The 20,796-nt window shown below is 33.5% G+C and overlaps 1 protein-coding gene across 22 annotated transcripts in view; it reads left to right on the top strand.

Annotated features, from left to right (window-relative positions):
* ARPP21 (cAMP regulated phosphoprotein 21) overlaps positions 1-20,796 on the top strand; it is a 157,433-nt gene that overhangs the window by 48,955 nt on the left and 87,682 nt on the right. For all 22 annotated transcript variants that reach the window (XM_030812157.1, XM_030812153.1, XM_030812168.1 and 19 more), the window contains 5 exons: positions 854-998; positions 2,416-2,494; positions 3,227-3,286; positions 4,010-4,150; positions 20,510-20,618. In XM_030812157.1, coding sequence (XP_030668017.1) covers positions 854-998; positions 2,416-2,494; positions 3,227-3,286; positions 4,010-4,150; positions 20,510-20,618 — 534 coding nt within the window. The remainder of the gene's footprint in view (positions 1-853; positions 999-2,415; positions 2,495-3,226; positions 3,287-4,009; positions 4,151-20,509; positions 20,619-20,796) is intronic.

Genomic DNA, 20,796 nt, shown 5'->3' with positions numbered 1-20,796 from the left:
TTAATACAAAATAATCTATTTTCAGTGCAAAATAGATAAGAATAAAAGTGGATCCATTCCCAATGCAGTAAATGGTCAATCTTAAATCAAAGATCATTTCAAGAGAATATTATATTTTGGAAAGGACTAACTGATGCTAAAATAAAATAACATTAAATTTTATATATTATTTATGAAAAACATAATTCTACTTCCTACCTTTTCTAAAAGGCAATGCTTATTGTAACTATACATTATAATGATTTATTAGTGGTATTTATAAATAATTATAATAAGTTTTTACCTAGAATTCCTGCAATTATATAGTCTGCTTTTTCATAGTAGTAGAAGTCATTGTTGACCTGGGTCTAAAATTGAGTTTTTAATTGTAAATTCAGTAATAGGGGCTTTCTTTATGTCTGTTCTATTTGTAATTATGATTCCTAGTATATGTCTGTCTTTGTGCCAATTTCCCCTTATAAGGAATTATAGAATAGAACTACGGAAGACTTTTTTTTTTTTAATACAATGGCTGTGATGAGAGCTTACTGATAAAGAAATTTTTTCTAGGTGTTTAAAAATAAACCTGTAGAAAAAAAATAAGTATTGTGATCTACAGGAATTCAACTTGGTTAAGGTTAATATTCATAAGGCAAAGTTTTAGTACTAGATGTTCCTTATGACCTCCCATTGACTCCTGAAGATTAAGTCATTTTAAAGGGCAATTAATTTCCTGACAGGTTTAATTTTTACCATTTAAGAAAAAAAAATCTGCACCTGGTTTTCATTTTTCTATACTTCATAACCTCTATGCAAAATGGGAGCCAGAGATTATTAAACCTGGCCCTAAATTATTATATTTTTTCCCCAACAGGAATCAATTCACTTACAGCTTTCCAGTTTTTCCAGCCTGCAAGAGGAGGATAAATCTAGGAAAGATGACTCTGAAAGAGAAAAAGAAAAGGATAAAAACAAAGATAAAACCTCTGAAAAACCCAAGATCAGAATGTTATCAAAAGGTGAACGTGAACATATTTCCTTAACTTACTCAATTTGGGCACACATGTAGTCACAGAACACATTCTAGATTTCACAAGCATATTCACCTCCCACCAAACCCTGCATATAATTCTATACGTGTACGTATCTGTGTGTGTGTAAAAAATGTGAACTTGATTTTCTTTCTGTTTATAGTGTCATTACTTGTGTTGCTAGACAGGTTATTTTTAGGATCACATATTTCTTTGGATTCACATTTTAATCTTCTGTTTTCAGTGACAAGCTTGTACAAGGAATAAATATAAATCTGCCCTAAATTTAGGTTTCTTGGACCGATTAACTTGGATTGGTGAACAGTAATGATACCGAGTTTGATATCTTAACTCTCATGTTTATCTTAAAAGACAGAGAGTGGATTAGCAATTCTCAGTTCATAAGTGACATGGTCCCCAAAGTACAGATGTATATGGCAACGGAATACGTGATTCACATTTTATCTGGCTCAGAATTTAGTCTCTGAACCCATCTACTATCAAGTAATGTTTATTTAAGAAATACCTACTTCTACTTCAATAAATCACTGTCCAAAAAGTCATACCTTTACAAACTGAAAACCTACAGTCCAAACTGTCCAAATTTTTGCCATACCTATCATGATACAAAACAAAACAAAGTTGAAATGAAGAGTACTGTGAGCAAACAGGTTTGCAGTAGACTTAAACAAACAAACAAACAAACTGGACAACTGGGAAAGAATAGAGCATCTGGTCAACTGAGGAATGACAACCACCTCTAACAGTTATGTGTTCTATAACCACACATCTGCTTATAATTGTTGTTTCTGCTGAGGAATATCTAAAATCCAAGGTGTATATGACAGTAAAGTAAAGTTCAGGTTTCTAAAACAGTTTTAGAAATTAAGCTTTGGACAGCATTAGGATATTTAAAAGTCTCGGGAATATTTAGTGTCCTCCTGTATTTTGTACTGATTAATAGATTGTCTCATAACAGAACATTCATTTTTTTTGCCTTGTTTTAAGAGAAAAAGGGTTCCATGGGATCTCAAACTCTTGAGAGCTCTCTCTGTAGGTGGGAGTTCTGTCATGTGGGGTTTGTGCCCTTGTTATTTACAATGCAGAATGAACACGTGATATTTGACTCCACCTCTCCCCCACACCCAGACTGTGCCCACTTCCCCTCCTATGACATTTGGATCTTTCCATAGTCAGGATTTATTGGGTGTTTTCAATCCCGGAATCTAATTTTCATTCCGATGTTATATTGCCAGATTGCTAGTTTTGAAACGTGTATTTTTATACCAACAGCTTCACCTAAAATTTATCTGAGCAGGGGGGAAACAGGATAGGTTGGGGAAACCTTTTCCACCCCACCTTTCCACCATCATTCCTGACAGCTCCGTCCTGCTATTTGTTTCAGATTGCAGCCAAGAATACACGGATTCTACAGGCATAGACTTACACGAGTTTCTGATTAACACATTAAAGAATAATTCCAGGTAAATTGTTAAATGAGCCTCTTATTTTTAGAAGGATCAAATAGAATACTACAATCAAAGTTATTAATCCAACACTTCTAAGAAAGCCATTGTAAAATGCAGATACCTTCCCTGACGTCTTAAACTATCTCGTGTATTTTTTTTCTGCTAATGGTTTGCATGTTTACTTTTTATAGAGAGTCTTAGTAACTGGGTAGTTACCCAATTAATAAATTATACTTTAACAGTTCTGCTTTTCAGATCACAAAGAGATACTGGCTAAGGGGAAAAAATAGCAAATACAAATTATTGTTGTCAAATAAGCCAATTATGTTTTAATGCAGCTATATATTCATTTACAGTCAATACTTGACCTTCGTTTTGTTCCAGTTTCCTATTTATTCGAAATATACTATTTATTTGATGTGTTTTTTGATCCTAGTACTTTGCATGCCATAATTAACATTAAGACTACAAAATTTAGATATTTCAATATACTTAACAAATAAGATAAGGAATACTCTTAAACAATGAAATAATTTGTAATGAATGAAATGAAATAATATGTAAATGGTCAGCATATTCCAAAGAATGAAATAATATATAAATGGTCAGTATATTCCAAAGAAGAGTTAGATATAAGTTTGTAGCAGCATACATTAAAGTAATCTTTTCCATACATTTAATTAATTCTTCAGGTTTTTGGAAGTGGAACATACGTAAAACCTTTTAAATTTAACATTTATTTTGCAGGGACAGGATGATACTTTTGAAAATGGAGCAGGAAATTATTGATTTCATTGCTGACAACAAGTATGTTAAACTGCAATGCTGGTTAATTTGATGATGTATCCTAGTTTGGTATTGGAGTTAAATTATCCATTCTGGAAAGACTTAGGGATAGATAAAACATTGTTTAATATGTTCCTTCATTTGTTAAATGGAGACATTATTGGACTTAGGAACTATATGCTGATGAGAATTGTTGCTTGGACCATGTGTGCTTCTGCTTGTTAAATTCCTGACAAAATGGCTATAAACAGTGGGCCACTGATTAGCATAGAGTAGCTGTAACAAGAAGAGACCCTTTTCATTTTTATTATAGTTTTTTAATGGGCTCCAGCTGGCTGCAGTCAGTTATGCCTGAAAATAATTGTGCTGCTTCAGTGTAAATCGTGTAATGACACATCTCCATATAGACATCTGCAATCACGTATTATGTCACATCATTTGTCCTGTGTCTGGCCCTGTTGATAAGGTATCATGGACTAAAATACAATACTGTCCAACAGACACTACATTCTCTTTGGCAAGAGAAATGTGCAACTATGAAACAAAGATGTTTATTGTAGCTTAATCAATAAATCTATAATAAGCAGAAATTTTTCTAGAAATTAGGACATTAAGTGATGCCAGAAATGCAATCGGCTTAGTGGTTTAGATGAAGGAGAAATAGTTTTGTGTGTATACTTGTAAAAGGTATTATGGGCAAAAAGTGAAAATGCTGATTCCACTTTCTCTTGAATTATGTTCCAGTAATCATTATAAAAAGTTCCCTCAGATGTCATCGTATCAGAGGATGCTTGTCCATCGAGTGGCAGCTTATTTTGGATTGGATCACAATGTGGATCAAACAGGAAAATCTGTTATCATCAACAAGACCAGCAGCACCAGAATGTAAGCCCCATCACTGTACTTATTTAGCATTTTCTTCTCTCTTCTATGGATTCATTTATAAGATCACAGTATAAAACTCACAGTACATGACATTTAAAATGTGCAGTGTTATTTATCTCTTGCTCTTATCAGAAGTAGTGTGGCATTTATCTGTAGAAGATTATCGGAGAACCAAGAAAGTTTATAAAATTCAGACAATAAAGTGGATTTATTTCCTGCTCATTTACGCAGCTCCTGAAACATAATTTTCTTTCTTCCATCAGTACTCTATGAAATTACATACAAAGCTGTGAAAAATTTCAAAATATAACCTAAATTAAAAACAACAAATATTTTTAAATGACCATGACATACACAGAATAATTGCTATTTTCTTTCTTCTTTCTTCTGCTTTTTTAGACATCTATCTTATTGTGGTTTCTGGAGTAATAAAAAGCTCCGAACCTAGAGGCAGAAATCCTGCCTCTAAAACCCAATTCTACTTACTAGTTGTGTGACTTGGAGCAAGTTATTTAAAATCTGCCATCTCAGTTTTTTCACCTGTAAAATGAGTTTTGAGCTAGATGAAACATCTAAGACTTAGCTCTGAAAAGAGGATGACAAGTTTTTTCCCCTTAAAATAATTGTTTGTTTTTCTCTTAATACCTGTTCATTGTTTCATTGAGTCACCAAAAGCATAATAACATGAGTAGTCATTTGCTTTGAAGCTTGGAGCTGTTTTTCTTGAATCTATATATCTTTTGAGTACCATACAAGCCAATTCTATAACAAAAGGCATGTTAAACTAAAACTCCTGCCCACATAAAGCATCCATTTTTATAATTTTCTTTTTTCACAATGTGCTTGGTAAACCGTAAATTGCATGCTCTTTAGGAATGTTAGTGAAGGGAGCTTTCGTGTCAAGCAGAGTATCGTGGTTACAATACTCTATATTTTCTGCTCACCAGAGGTTGGGACAAGTGGGGAAGGACATGAGGCTCTTTCTCAACTCAAGCATCAGTCTGTGCTCAGCAGAGGTCGGGGGAAAGTCATAGTGAAGAGAGCACAAACTGAGAGATCTGGGACCAAGCATGGCTATTATTAATATCTCAGGGACAATGAGCACTCCACTTCTGTGGGCTTCAAATTGCGTATATATCTGCAGGATAGTTTGAACTGAATCGTGTTTAAGGGCCTTTGAAGTCTCAGAATCATTCAGTCCTGTAGTTGCATTCTACTGTGTTAGCAAAACACATTTTAAAAATTTATCAGGTTCCTATTTTGTCTGATTGTTTACACAAGTGCCTCATATTTGAATAGTGGCAAAAATTAAAGGTAACTTTTAGAATCCTTTATATCTTCCCTCTCCATGCAATACTCTTTGTTGTTGTTATAGTTGTGTTGTTGTTTCTTATTCTTCATTTTTTTAATGGCTTTTAGATATCATCATGCAGGGACATGCTGATTGCAAAATAGAAAAGCAGTTGACTACTTCATTTTAATTTTTATCTTGTTCTTTGTCTATAAGGTCACAGCAAACATGGAAAACTCCCATAGTTCAAGTATATTAAATGTGATACAGTTTCAACTGGTGGACAGTAGATTTATTTTTAACTCACACCAATTTTGCAATCACATAGTCATAAATACTAGTACATATGTTTTAGACATGTTTCCTTGGAGAATGGCTTTGAGAAAATTAAGCATTATATCAAGACTCCTGGTCAACTTTGAGTGCTGGCTCTAAACCTGATCTGCCTGGTATGGTAGCCAAATATGGCTATTTACATTTCAATTCACATTTATTAAATTTATATAAAATTTAAACTTTAAAATTCAGTTCCTCTATCAGGTGAGCCACATTTCAAGCAGCTGTTGGATAGAGCAGATGTGGAACACTGATATGATTTTAGAACTTTCTATTGATCAGCTCTTTTTAAATGCTTGTGTTTCCTGCAAGTTCCCAAATACCACTGGAGAACATAATTTGTCCTTTAAAACTTTTATTTTCTGGCTAGTAGGTATCATATTACTAGAATTTTTCACTTCTAGAAGAGTGCCAGCTTTTTTTTTTTAATTAATGACCATTTAAAAATAGATGCCACATGTTTATACCTTTAGGAAGAGTTAAAAGTAAGTGTGTGCAGAGAACACCCTCTCGAAGTTACAATTGCTGCAACAATAAGGCCAGGGCTCAGTCTCTGGCTAACTCCTTACTCTTACACACCACCATTTAGACACCCTTTCATGAGTCAAAGCATATCATGCCTAAATAAAAAAGGCAAATGACTGTATGTCATGGACTTTCAAGGTATTTACTGAAGGGTTGAGCTCAACAATGTCCAATTCATAGCTGTCATGTTCTACTGTTCTATTCTAACTACATTTCTGACCATCCTCTATTTGAGTGGCTGTTGAGGGATAGTGGTGGTTCATCCTCTATTTGAGTAGTTCTTGAGGTGGGGGTGGATAACTGATGTATTTTAGCACACGAATAAAGAGGATGAATTAAATCTCTGTATCCCAATAGGAACAAATCACAGTTTTCAGAACCTGAATCATTGTCAGCAATTTTAGTGAAAAGAAGTGTTGTTTTGTGGAAAATTACGTTTGATTTTAAAAGTCTGTTGCCATGCTCTTTGGGGTTGAAGTTCAAAATGGGGCATTATATTCAAAACATTCTATTTAAGTTCTAAGTGTCTTGGTTTCTTTGGTTTTGTGAAAAACTTCAGAGTTGTCTTATCAAGACAATCAACATGTGTTGGTCATGGGAACCATATTAACTTCAAAATATTTCTGGATTGAAATGTCTTCATTTATTTAAAGGAGGGAATACTGAGATGAGAGTTCCATGTGAGTTTTGTGTTTGGGGAATACCTTTTCAATGTCTAGAGTTTTAATGCTACTCCAGTGCAAACACATGAAATGCATATTTTAATGGCACTATAGCCTGAGAGAAATGCAGAAAAATGTGGATTGAGGGTATTTTTGTTTACTAAGAGGTAGAGGAAAAAAAACTTCCTTTTATATTGTTCTTCTTCAGTGACACTTCAGTACTACTCTGACATCAGTGTTTAAATAATTGTAACTATTTCAGCTCCATATTGGCTAGAATTTATTTCCCAGAATCCTGATTTTCTAGATGATAGGCAGGTTAAGAAACTATAGAATGTGACTTGAGAAGGTTAGGTTTTTCATGGAGAAGAAAGAATTTCACATGAAGTTCAAAATATTCAGATCATAACAATACATTCTGTGAGGATTACATATGTGTGTGTACTGCACTGACCTCTAGTATTTTTAATAACATACTCAGATATAATCTATCTGCTCTTTTATGATGAAAACAACTTGTCTCAGGATATGCTTCTGTTTGTTAGATATCATCCCTTACTTATAATAACATTGCCTACAGCTTATTCATTTCGCCAAGCACTTTACATCTTGTAATAATATACATTTTTGTGAGGTAATGTATATTATTACATTTAATACAAAAAACCTTACTATATAAATAATTAAAGCTTCATTTTGCAGAAGAAGAAAATTAGGCACAAACTGAGTTTTAGTTTGGGGCTTACGGAGAAGCAATGGTTAGCATGACTGGGACCTAAACCAGTGTGGCTAATATTAAAAAGATTTTTTTAAATAATCTTATTCTCTTAAAGCAAAAATACCCAGAAATTATTGAGCAGAGCCTTCAAGAAGAGTCCCTGGATTGGCTGATAATTGCAATCCTTTTAAGTCCTTTGTTGTCTGATAAAAAACAGTGATTGATGGACAAGATATTTTTGAAGATTAACTCAGTGGTATCATTAAGTAACAGAGCCTCCCTACAACTTGGAAGGTCTTGCTAGATTTGCTGTGCTTATTACTGCCACAAGACGTGATTTTTGGAAGGAATGCATATATATATGCATTATATATAAATACATATATTTAGATATTATACATAATGTAATATATATTTATATAAATGTATATTATATATAAAGTTTAAATAAATATGAAGTTTAAATAAATATAAAAATTTAAGCTTTACTCCATTTCACTCTTTTTTTTCTAAGAATGAAAAAGCCATATTTATTAATTATGTTCGTAAGGGGGGGTGAACCTCTTTATTTTTTTGTTTCAAAATTACTGCCACAGCAATCTGATTGTTCAACTCCCTGGATTTATGCCACATCTACAAGAACATCAAGTGCTGTGAGAAGCAATGAGACAAGATGGAAAGATAGTTGAAGTAAAGTCAACTGTCTAGAGATTTTACATTAATACGTTCCAGGTTTCTGTAAATTACCTGATAAGAGCAGAGATGTTATGTTTTTGCAGTCATATAATACACACAGACAAAACTTTCCAGATACTGAAAACATATTTCCAGCAACTACAACTCACCAACAACAGAATTCAGTGGCGGTGGTCACACAAAAAATTACAGGATAAGATTCATGTCCTCAAACGTTTTACACTATAGTTACAGTGGGGGAATAATTTCAGAATCTCAGTCATCTTAAAACTTGAAAAATGTAGTGCAACTCTTTGTAGATCCAAGGTAGACACGTAACAAATATCTAGACAATAACTCCATAATTGAAGGAACACTATACCAAACATCCAGCAGAACGTATGTAACAGATTCATTGGGGACTACCTGCCCGTCCATTTCATGGTTCAAATAGGCATTTAGGGAGACTTTGAGAAAGGATAAGACTTAAACAAATGTAGTGAGGAGGGGGATACACGGTAAGCTGGAGTATGGGCTATAAACGAACATAAGATAAAAATCTCTACATTTTTTGCACATTTACTAAGAGCTGGGCATTTTGTTGAGATGGTTGTGTTAGGTTTTCACAGCCACCTAATGAAAAGGATTTTTTAAAATTATTTTTCTAACTGTACTGAAGAGAATATGTACCAAAGGAAAATTAGTGAATTGTCTAAAGTCACACTGCTGCACAGTGGCAGCAGGATGCTAATTCAGGATATTTGACCTCAAATCCAGGAGATTTTAAAACAATGCTCTACTGGCTGGAGGCAAATATGGAGAGAATGATATTGTCAATGACAGTAGGAGGCTACATAAGATTGAATAGAATCTTGAAGGCGGGCAGCTCTTAGAGCTTTAGAACATGAGGCTTGATGTGCATAACATGATACTTTAGAAAGGCTAGTCTGGTATTGACTAATGGGATATATTCAAAAGGAAATGACCAAGAGTAGAAAGACTTGGGTGAGTACTGCTGTCACCAAGGCATGGGGCTGGAACATTTATGAAAAGTAGGAAATAATATTTGTGTTCATTTGGGAAACAGTTCAAGGTGGTACTGTCACCTGAGCAAACTGACGCACTTTAGAGAATTAGTAAAGGTAGTCACCTTTCCTCCACAGCACTGCATTTTTGTTGGTGCTCAGAGCTAACCAGAGTAAGAACAAATTTGTGTATGTGACCAGTAGCCTCCAACCACACCTTTTGGTCTACAAATTGGGTCTTAATAGCTGGGACTCCTGTAACAAATGGAGTCACTGAGCTGAGAAGCCCTCCACGTTGTGTTCCTTCACCTTTAGTTAGTTCCGGTCTTCTATCCCATTGTAGATTGCCAGAAATATGTTTTGCTCTGACACTTTTTTATTTTTTTATGGAATTTTTTGTCAGCTGTCAGATTAGGTGATGATGCTGAATGAGACCCTTGCCAGGGTGAAGGTGTTAGGGTCCATGTTATTTTGATATTATAAATGATATTTATAATAGATTTACTCTACATAATGTAACATTTTTGATATTTAGGATTTAGGCTAAAAATATGACTGGTGATCTTATCAAAATATTTTAAATGCCACAAATATATGTGTCTTTCTATATAAGAAATTTTGCCCTTCTCTTTCTCTCACTTTCTGATCTTCAGTTTCTCTCTCTTTCACTCATTTTCTGTGTTTGACACAACGCAGTTTATTGTTGTTCTGTTAGATATATTTTTAACCTTCCTCTTCTTCATCCCAGAGAAAGGATGCACACTTAGAGTGTACCATTGGAGACTAGAAACCATCCTCTTGCACAAGTGTTTTCCAAAAACCAAGATCAGCCACAGGCAATGAGAATCCCATGTATATCCGAATGTTTTTGCACATGTCAGAGCAAGTGTTTAACTCATCCCAGATAATTTTCATGTTAAACGATTGTCATCTCTTGAACATTTTTTGTCTTTTACATCCACCCACTGTCGTTGCCTCAAATCCCCTGCTCTGACAGTGCAGAACAAATAGAGGAAATAGCAAATCCACCAAAAGAGAGTGGACACAGGCCCTAGAAACTGTGAAACAAAAATAGTGGCCCAAAGGCATTGATTTGAGGCTATACCTTAAGTGCCCAAGGACATATCCAGTGATCCTGAGAAGTGTGGGCCTGGGTATTTTGCCTGGAGTGATGAATGGTGTGTAGTGACTATGGCAGTTTGTTTATTGTATGTTCCAGAAAGGATGACTAACTGAGTTGGCCGTTTGGTGAATCATAAAAGCCATGAAACTCATTCTAGAACTAAATAAAGCTTCTCTATAGATAGAGCAATGGAGACAATTGATTTTATTAAGAACCCCTGAAGTGATGGATATTTACTACTACATCAGCAAGAAGGATTGTGGGACTTTCCACTTTCTCAGTGGGTAGACCCAGACAACAGTGGACAGCAGTATGCCAAGGTCACAGAACGTCTACCGTGTTTAGTTTTCTGAAGAGGCTAAAGCTGAAAATGGGAATCCTTGGTATTGGGCCCTTAAGCATTTCACTCCCTGCAGGTGATTAAGTACATTTATAACAAAACAAAATAAAGCAAAATATGCTTTTCCTTCTGTGTTTATTATATTTATCTTCCTTTGGCTAGGAACGTGTGTGGCTCTGTGAATAAACTGAGCAGCATCCTGATGTGGATGCTCCCTTAGTCATCCTCTGAAGAAGATGAAGCATCAATTTATTTAAGTGCCTCTTAAAAATCTATGAGTGGTTGGTTGGCATCCTGTCATTTCTAAACATGGTAAATTTACTCTGCACTTTTTACAGGAATGGCAGTGAAAATCATCTGACTAGTTGCCAAAGATCAGAAACCTAAGAATCACATTGTTCTCAGGAAAACTATGAAACTTTATTTACTGAGCAAGGCACTTTGTTTTTTAATCTATACTCAGGCTCAAAATGAGATTTATTTGTTCACATTGGTCAAACTCCATGTCATTTTCTTCAAATATTATATTTTCTCCATATTATTATTCTCAAATACCTTAGAGAATATAAGATTCTGTAGATGAGTTAGGTAAATACTAGAAATATACCGTAAGGAGGAACATAAGTTTGTTGTATTCCTTTCCCTACTTGAAATTATTTATGGGCCTTTGAGCGTGAATGTATAATTAACTATTTGGAATGTATATTTAACGATTTTTGGAAATGAAACATGCGTATACGTTCTATAACATAGTATCCTTAATATAATATTTTATAGAGATTTTCTGTGGAGTCATGATATGTTTAATAATTTATTTATTTATTTATCTATTTTGCTATTTAGATATTTATTTATCTATTTTGCTCATGACATCCTAGGTAGATAAAGCTAAGCCATTTTAAAGGAGAGAAAACTGAGATCCATCTCTTGATCTTATCTAGTCAATTCACAGAAGACCAAGATCAAAATTCAGTACTACTGTCACTCAGCCATGACTCTTCTCCTAAAGTTAGGGAAAGAGGAATTAACATTAACAGGCTTAATATTCTCAAATAATGATGAAAAATAGAGAAGTAAACCAAGCACTGTTCTTTAACTCGTACCTATTGATTCACTTATAAAAATTCTAATTTGTATTTTATTGCCTTTAAAATTCAGCAGAGAACCAAATTAAACAACATCAGTACTAACTTAGATGGCAAAAATATGATGCCAAGAAAAAGTCTCCTGAATCACCAAACACACTGGATTCACAATTGCCTTGGTGTACTTAGAAGTGACACAAAACTCTGTTTCATGTTCTTAAATTATGTCAGATGAAAATCATTTCTCAAGTGTTCAGTACTGGGCTTTGAACAAAAGAAGTACAGGCTATAGCACATGTTAATTCTTTTCACTGTTTGAGGAGCCATGACAATTTTGATCAAGACTGTATGTGTGTATGTGTGTGAATACATAGTGTGTAACTACAGGAGTGTCTGTGTTTGTAAATACATACTACGTGTCTTACAGTTTAGAAGCTAAAAGTTCATCATACATATACCTACTAGATATATAGTATTTTCCTAAATGCATAATAGGTTTGGAAGAAGCAAGATTATTGTGGCTCGATTTCCTCAGTCTGCATCTTTGCTTGCTATAGGCAGCAGAATTATACCCAGTACCTGAGGGTTTCCCTTGTGTCTTCTAAATCCTCCCGTAGGGCTGACAGTCATTTTAGCATTTGTACTTTGGGAAGTTTTAGAGAATACTTGAAGGTGAGATTCTGGTTGTGTATAATGAATATGATAATAATAATAACATGTTTTAATGTTTAGTACATCTCTTCAAACAATAAATTGGAATCTATCAAGAGCAGTGCACGTTTACATAACACTTTTTTTTTTTTTTTTTTGAGGCAGAATCTCGCTGTCGCCCAGGCTGGTGTGCAGTGGCGCGATCTCGGCTCACTGCAAGCTCCGCCTCCCGGGTTCACGCCATTCTCCTGCCTCAGCCTCCCGAGTAGCTGGGACTACAGGCGCCCGCCAACACGCCCGGCTACTTTTTTTTTTTTTTTTTTTGTATTTTTAGTAGAGACGGGGTTTCACCGTGTTAGCCAGGATGGTCACGATCTCCTGACCTCGTGATTCGCCCGCCTCGGCCTCCCAAAGTGCTGGGATTACAGGCTTGAGCCACCGCGCCCGGCCTTACATAACACATTTTATCCCACAACCTGACTTCTTCCAATGTACAGCCCTTCAGGTACCACAGTGTTCTCAGAGGAGCATAGCCTTTACCTTCCCGATCTTCACTTCCCACCTTCTGGGCTTCAAGCCAGAAAAATGAAAAAAATATATATAGCTTTTATTTACATGTACCAAAAATATTTGGCAATTCCCTATCAAGTAAACTACACTAGTAACTCTGTACCTTCACTGGGATTGAAATATTGCATTTGCATATGGGCTTCAATGGAATACTTTTTTATACAATATTACAATATATAAGCAAAAAGCCTTTTGTCTCAAAAAAAACAATTATATTCAACAGTTTCCAAAGAAAACATCACTTTCAGAAAAATATGACAGCCATATTTGGAAATACACAGATCAATCTATTATTTTAGTATTACAATACAGATTATATCTATCCTACTTAAGGTTAACTCTAAGGAAAATTTTGGATCAATAATTATTGTTGTGCCTTTAGATTTTTTCTACTCAAAAGATATGAACGGTGTAACCATAGTTTCTAAAATTCGTTAAGTGCTTTACTAGTGCCTAGCACTGGGCTTAGTAGCTTACTCACATTATTGTGCATCTACATAATCCTCCCAAGCAAGTTAAGTATTATATTTTCTATTTTTTATAAGAAACCAAACAAATAACAGCCCGCTCTCTCAGGGAGGTTAAATATATTGCAGAAAGTCACACAGTAAGATGCAGAGCTGAAAAGACATAATTGTTTTTAGGCTTGCTTCTCAGTGTTATGCCTGTATGCTCAAAACTATTTCAGTTATTGAAACTATTGCTATTTCAAATATAGTATGCTAGTTTATGTCCATTTTATATAAAGAAATTAAGTTATGTATTAAAATGCAATGGTTGTTTTAAGGGAGTGGAACTTTGAGTCATTGTATGTATTAATGCTACTATCATTTAATGTTCTTATAGCACTGAAATGGAAGGATGGAGAATTTAAAGAAAAAAAAAAGTACACCAGTAGTTTAGCCCTGATTTTAGTCAGTTTATTACCACTGATAAGAAAAGCCTGAGATTAGAAAACTTGCAAGAAATTAGTACCCTGGAGCTGAAAAAGAAATCACTCATCATCAATTCAGTGTTGGAAGTCAAAACAAGTGAATTCAACATGCAAGGTGTTGTGCCCTTCTGTCAAAGTAGCACCGGAGAGAAATAAATAATCAAATATGTTGAACCAAATATCACATTTGTAGATTAACACTAGATGATTTGTTTATAAGTTTACTTAGAAAATACCACTGGAGTTTTTGAAAAATTTTTTTTTTTTATTATACTTTAAGTTCTAGAGTACATGTCGGGAGGTGGGGGACTGGGGGAGGAATAGCATTTGGAGACATACCTAATATAAATAACGAGTTGACGGGTGCAGCAAGCCAACATGGCACGTGTATACCTATGTAACAAGCCTGCATATTGTGCACATGTACCCTAGAGTTTTTGAAAATTCAAGGAGCCTAAAATTCTCCTAGGCTAATCCTAAATCTTAATCATGATTGAGATTGGTGATAAATCGATCAATGGAATCAATTTGGTGGAATCCTTAATTTTAGGCTAATCCAAAACTTTTCAAGTTTTACATAGGGGCCAAACAGTCTGTAAAATGATCCCCATGTAAAACTTGAAATGTTTTGATAATGTCAAGAACCTAGGCGTATATTTGATGTTATCCTCACATTTTAGGATATATGTGTGCAGTATTTCCTAGATAATTCATATAAGATCATCCTCATATCATTTAGAATTGCTGTTCTATAAAGTAATTTTTCTACTGTAGACATTAGTTTTCATTTGTGGAAATTCTAAGTATATAGGTAAACTTGAAGAAATAAATCTGTTTTGTTAAGCTAAGTATATCTATCTGACCTATGTGACTGTTAGGTGCTGTTGCCAACACCATGCTCAATACAGGTAATCAAGCTCACACACCTAGTATATAATATACCAGGTCTGAATTGCATGTGATTACTTTCCCCTTTTAAAACTTCATATTTTCCCCTTTTTTCTTATCCTTGTAATCTTTCTCTACAACATCATTATTTAGTCTTCTCCTATAGTTAAGAAAAAAGAGATCTTCAGAGTGGACAGTATTATTTAGTTATTATCATTGTATTATCATTAGTAAATGGATGTTTATATAGATAGATCAAAAAGGACACAGCAATAAAGGGAGTGATTGGCAGGGTAGGAGTGGTTGACATATTCTAGAGGGCCTTAGAAGCAGGGAGCATAATTAAATCTGGTATTTTTAAAAGTAGCAGTGCAGTAGAACAATTGAGAATTGGTTTGACAAAACAAAATATCTAAATGCCTATTTTAGGTGATTATAATAATACATGCTATGAAAGAATATGTTCTAAATATTCAAAATATGTGAATATGTTAAATATCTATTATCCAGTAATTGGATACAACCACTACTAAGTTGTTGAATTGGTTTTCTATCTTTTAAAGCTAATAATTTTCATTATTTTGTTGTTATACAATAATAATTATTTTCATAAACACAAATATATAAAAGGTTAAAACAAAATTGCCTGTTATCCCACCATCAGACATACTTACTCCTAGCATTATTATTCTTACATATTATAGTTTCTACATAAATATGATCAAAACATATCTATGTTTTTATTAATTGCTTTTCTATGTTACTCAATATTATTGGATATAATTTTATAGGGCCACATATCATACATCACATACCTTAAATTACTTACCTAATCTACTATAGATTTTTCACTATTTTGCTGTGGTGAATGATGGAACTCTGCATTCATTTATTATTTTCTTTGGATTCATTATTAGAAATGGAACTACTTTGTCAGGACAAAATGATATTTAAAAATTTTCAAGTCTCCAAATCCATGTAGCCAAATTGTTTGCCAGAGCAGAGGTACCAGTGTAAGAAATGTCTTACAAATGCATGTTGTTTTTAAATGTTGTGCTTAATGTTGTTGTTCATGAAAAGTCTTATGTTAAAGGAGAGTCAAAGAGTTGGTTTGCATGCCTCTGCTTATATATACATTACACTATAGAAACAGAGAAGAATAAAATGAATTTTGCAAGGGTGTTACAAAATTTAGAACAAGAGTTTGAAAGGTGCTAATAAAGAACATTGGCTACTTAGCACTGCACATATTAAGTTTATAAGATATAGTCTCATTTAAAAGAAAATGAAGTGGTATAAAATGACAAACTGATAATGCAAATTGTGAGGTACACTTATTTAAAAAGAAGAACTAGGACTTTCCTATTTTCAATACAATACATCCAAAATGTACATATTTTTAATTGAAAATTTTTGAAATATTAAGGGAACAGTGTCATTAGATTTCTCTAATTTGTTTGACTATTGAAGTGCTTTTGATAGGTGTCTTACACCATCAAAATATTTTATACTGTTGTGCATAGAAACTTTTATTTTTTGAGATACGTATACATATTGATAACCACTTTTCAGTTACTCAGATGAAATTCAAGACTTCTGTCTATGACTCTACATATTCAGTAGAATTAAATTCTTCATTTATGTTTGGAAAATAAGCGAAGGATTAAGGTTAACTATTTGGAAGAAAAGTAATAAATCCGGTCTTAAGAACCTGGCAGTAAGGTAAACTATTAAAATACTTCAAGATAAGAAAGATTAAAAATAATAATAATAATAAGTGCTCATCTATTTCAAGCTTCAAGGGGAAAAAAACTAAAACTGGAACTGAATGACTAGAAGGCAAGAGTTTGATTATCTTCACTCAGCCACACTGTTTGTCAATTCATGAGCTATGCCTAGTTAAGGAACAATGAAGAATTAATTCTGACTTTTCAAAGGTTTGATTGGGGTTGCCAAGAAATTGACCAGAAATGCCAGTGCTCTTCACTACACATGAACAATGGGTTTCACAGTAGTTATGTGCTACAAATTGTGGAAAAACATATTTTTACCTTCAGAAGAAGGAAGTATTTTTCACCTAGAATAAGCATTACATTTATTTTCCATGTTTTTTTGATGATAATATAGAGAAAGATAGAAATAATGCCATATGTACTAAAATCTACCAGAAAAAAAAAAGTTAGGCATGAATGATGCAGGGCTGTAATATATATAGTGAAGTCTAGTCATCACTGATTTAATAAATACCACAACCTTTTGCAGTTTTGAGAATGTTTTCATCCAATTACATTCACATATTAATACATTAAAAGTTATCCATTACCATTTTAAATAAAGGTCTACAATACATTATTTTAGTTATATTCATTTTATTGCTTAGAAATAATATTGCTATGGTGGTAAATTAACTGTGAAAGGGAGTTGAGTTTTCAAAGCTATAATATAATGGTACATTACCAGTAATTTTTAGTTTAATCACTCGCAATACTTCAGGTGTATGCCTTAGTTTGCGTGAGCTTAAACTGCAAAATTGTTCTTTAGCACTATAATCATAAACAATTCTCTATAAAATCAACCTAGAAAAATTTTATTAGGTTCACTTGAATTTTTAAGCAAAATTCAAATAGTTTCTCTATGATCGTTCAATATTTCTGGAAAAATGTAAAAGGATTAATAATTTGAACTATTAAATTCCAGTATTTGAGAAAAATCTAAGATGTTTGAAATGCAGTTATCAAGGATGCGTTTTGCATAATTTTTATCACTAGGAAATATTTTTGCTCTAAACAATATTTATATTATTAATTAGAATAAGCCTTTTGATTACTTTTTAGTTATGTTGTAGATGCATTTTTTTCTAAATATATGAAAAACAAATAAATGGCTGCTACGAAGAAATGGAAATGATATTTTTAAAATAATGTTTAAATAGCTGTTTTAAAGATTCAATGACACTTGAAACTGAGAAGTTCCAAAACTAGGAAGGCCACGATTTTCATTTACACTTCCATGTCTTCCCAAGATACTCTCAGATTTAAAAAAAAAAAAAAACCTTTGTTTTTATAACATGATTAATTTTGGTCAGTATAAATTGAAACATAAATCTGATTTTTAAAGAGCTCACTAATGTTCTAAATTTGAATTTATACTCCTACTAACTAAATTATCTTCTGATTTATAATTATAGGATTTAAAATTTGATATATTATTAAGTGACTTTTTATCTGTCCCTGAATTATAGTGATTTATGAATAGCTGTGCTAAATGTTCATTTGTTTATACATTGGTTAATTTATTTATTCAGCCAAATGCCTCTCAGGTACCAGGCATGGTTCTAGGCACTAAGACTTAAGTATTTAAAAAAGACGAGGTCTGTACTGACATGAAACTTAAATTCTAATTCTGGTTAGTGTGCTGAAATCTCACTTTAATGCTTTTCAACCTAAATAAGTCAATCTATAACAAATTCATTTTATGCTCATGAATCAGAAAGTCCACATTCTGAGATCATTTTATTTGTAAATGAACATTTACAGAGTATTACAAACAAATACAAACAAAATTTCTGTAAATTTAGAAGTTAGTAAATCATTTCAATTAACTGGAGTTTATCAGATTACAGAGCCTGGGGATATTAGAAGACACCAAAATAGCATTGATACAATCAACATCTGTATTTAAGTCAGCATCCTAATGTCACTTGCTATGGAAAAAAAATGTGTAACAACATATAAATATTGGTTGAAAATGTTAGAGTGCTTAAAAAAATCTGGAGAATTTCTAGTGTTTACAGGGAACTGCAAGTCTACTCTGTAATATCTTTACAGTGTAATAAGGAATTGAAGTGTCTTGTTACTATGCTACACTGAAACATGTTTAATTTCTCTACTGTAAATGGCCTTTTCATTGTAAAGTACAGGTTTACTTCTTTAGAATACTAATTTTAATATGTCATATTAGCACTTTCAGGCTTTTGGTTACATTTTAAGTTTGGTGGAAAACATTTACATTGAAAAGTAGGATAATTTGATGGAGGAATTTGATTCTTTATTTTGGGGTTTGAGGGCCTTCAGCCCACTGTGTACAATATAGAGGAACAAAACTGAGTCTCTGGAAGGATGTTACTAGGCTGTGTGATGCCTGTGGCTTACTGGGCAAATTCATAAATGTGAAGTCAAAAGAAGCATGGAGGGATGGTTTCCTTGTCTTTAAAATAGGCAAAAAATACTTGCTTCTGCACCAAACTTTTATTGTAAGGATTGAATAAGATATTGACACCATGTTCCAAAAATTATACTCTAACTCTAGAGTTAAAAAACTCTAGAGTTTTAACTCTAACTCTAGAGTTAAAAAACTCTAACTAATGTTATTCCAGTTTTTTGCTATTGTCTGCTCATCAAAATTATTATAATTTATGTACACGTATTTAAGGAAAGAAAAAAATGCTTCTCATCAAGATTTGAATTATACACTTAAACTACTTCTTTATTTTCAAAGTGCTATTTGCTTATTTTGGAGCTAGGAGAAAATGATAAGTTTCTCTTAATTACTGGTCACTCACATTACACAACAGACACTGTGAGTGGCTTCCTAATGACTCAAAGCATAATGAACCCTGTAGGGACAGAAAACCTTCTAGGCTTCAGAAGTAATATATCAGATATGACAGAGACTGTTTAATGAAAGTCATAAATTTTAACTGCCTAAACCAGAAACAAATGTTTTAGCACTTCCTCTGTGGATGAACCCATGTCCAGATCATTCATTGAGTTCTGTGGTCTGCAATGACAACTGTGAGAAATTAACAAGGAAGTGGAGCCCTTTCCTTTAATAATACCAAATGATTAAGAGGACCTAAAACAAAATCAATTGACTAATCAATAGTGTGTAACTGCTTGAAGCATTTTCCCCAGCTAATCAGCCATTAAGTTGTTTAAACTAAATACCTCCATTTTCTCCAATTACTGAACTGACTTACAAGACACGGTCAAGGGTGTCAGAGTCTACTGGAGACAGATTCCAGAGCTTTTGTTATTGGAGGAGACAGAAAATAATTTTTAAGTGATCCTCTCTCACTACACAGTCCAAAGACTCTTAAAAGGGAAGATGTGATAGAAGATATTCTGCCGGTTTCCAGACATTGGTGAATTAATGTGTTACTCTCAAGTTCTAAACATGTATATTTGTTTGAGAATATGGGTAGGAAGTTATTTGAATTCAAGAGTAATAGAGGTCAAAATAACTAAAGAAAACATCTATACAATATATACAGGCGGGCCTTTAAATTTGTTTTTCAATTTCAGCCATGATGAGCAGCATGTACCAAACAAGACCCCAAATTCAAAACAACAAAAAGTATTCTAACAACATGTGAAGTGACATACTATTACCTACCTGTATATTGCCAGCAACTCTAGTGTCAAAACCACTTGTAAACTTTTAAGTTAAATGACACTGTGGGGGAAGAACAACACTAAGAAATAACTTTAAACAAGGGGAAAAAACTTTTTATTGATATGTTTTACTTTGCTGGCAGACCAGAGCAAAGGTTTTGTGAACATTTAAAAGATGAAAAAGGTGAAGAATCCCAGAAGCGGTTTATCTTGAAGCGAGATAACTCTAGTATTGATAAAGAAGACAATCAGGTTGGTTCTCAAGTTTGAGAGTGGCTGACATTGTTGTTTTTGAAGGTGGGCTGACTGATGTTCTTGTCGTCCCTCTGTTGTCCCTGCCTTCCCTCCAATCCTCCCCTGCCTCTGATACCACTGTCCTATCTCCAACCTCCTTCTCCTCCTTGCCTCCTCCTTTGGCATTCAATGGGTA

This window comes from Nomascus leucogenys, chromosome 4, assembly GCF_006542625.1.
Source record: "Nomascus leucogenys isolate Asia chromosome 4, Asia_NLE_v1, whole genome shotgun sequence".
Classification (NCBI taxonomy): domain Eukaryota; kingdom Metazoa; phylum Chordata; class Mammalia; order Primates; family Hylobatidae; genus Nomascus; species Nomascus leucogenys.
The sequence above is the reverse complement of the archived record's forward strand: the minus strand, read 5'-3'. Positions and strand labels throughout refer to the sequence as shown.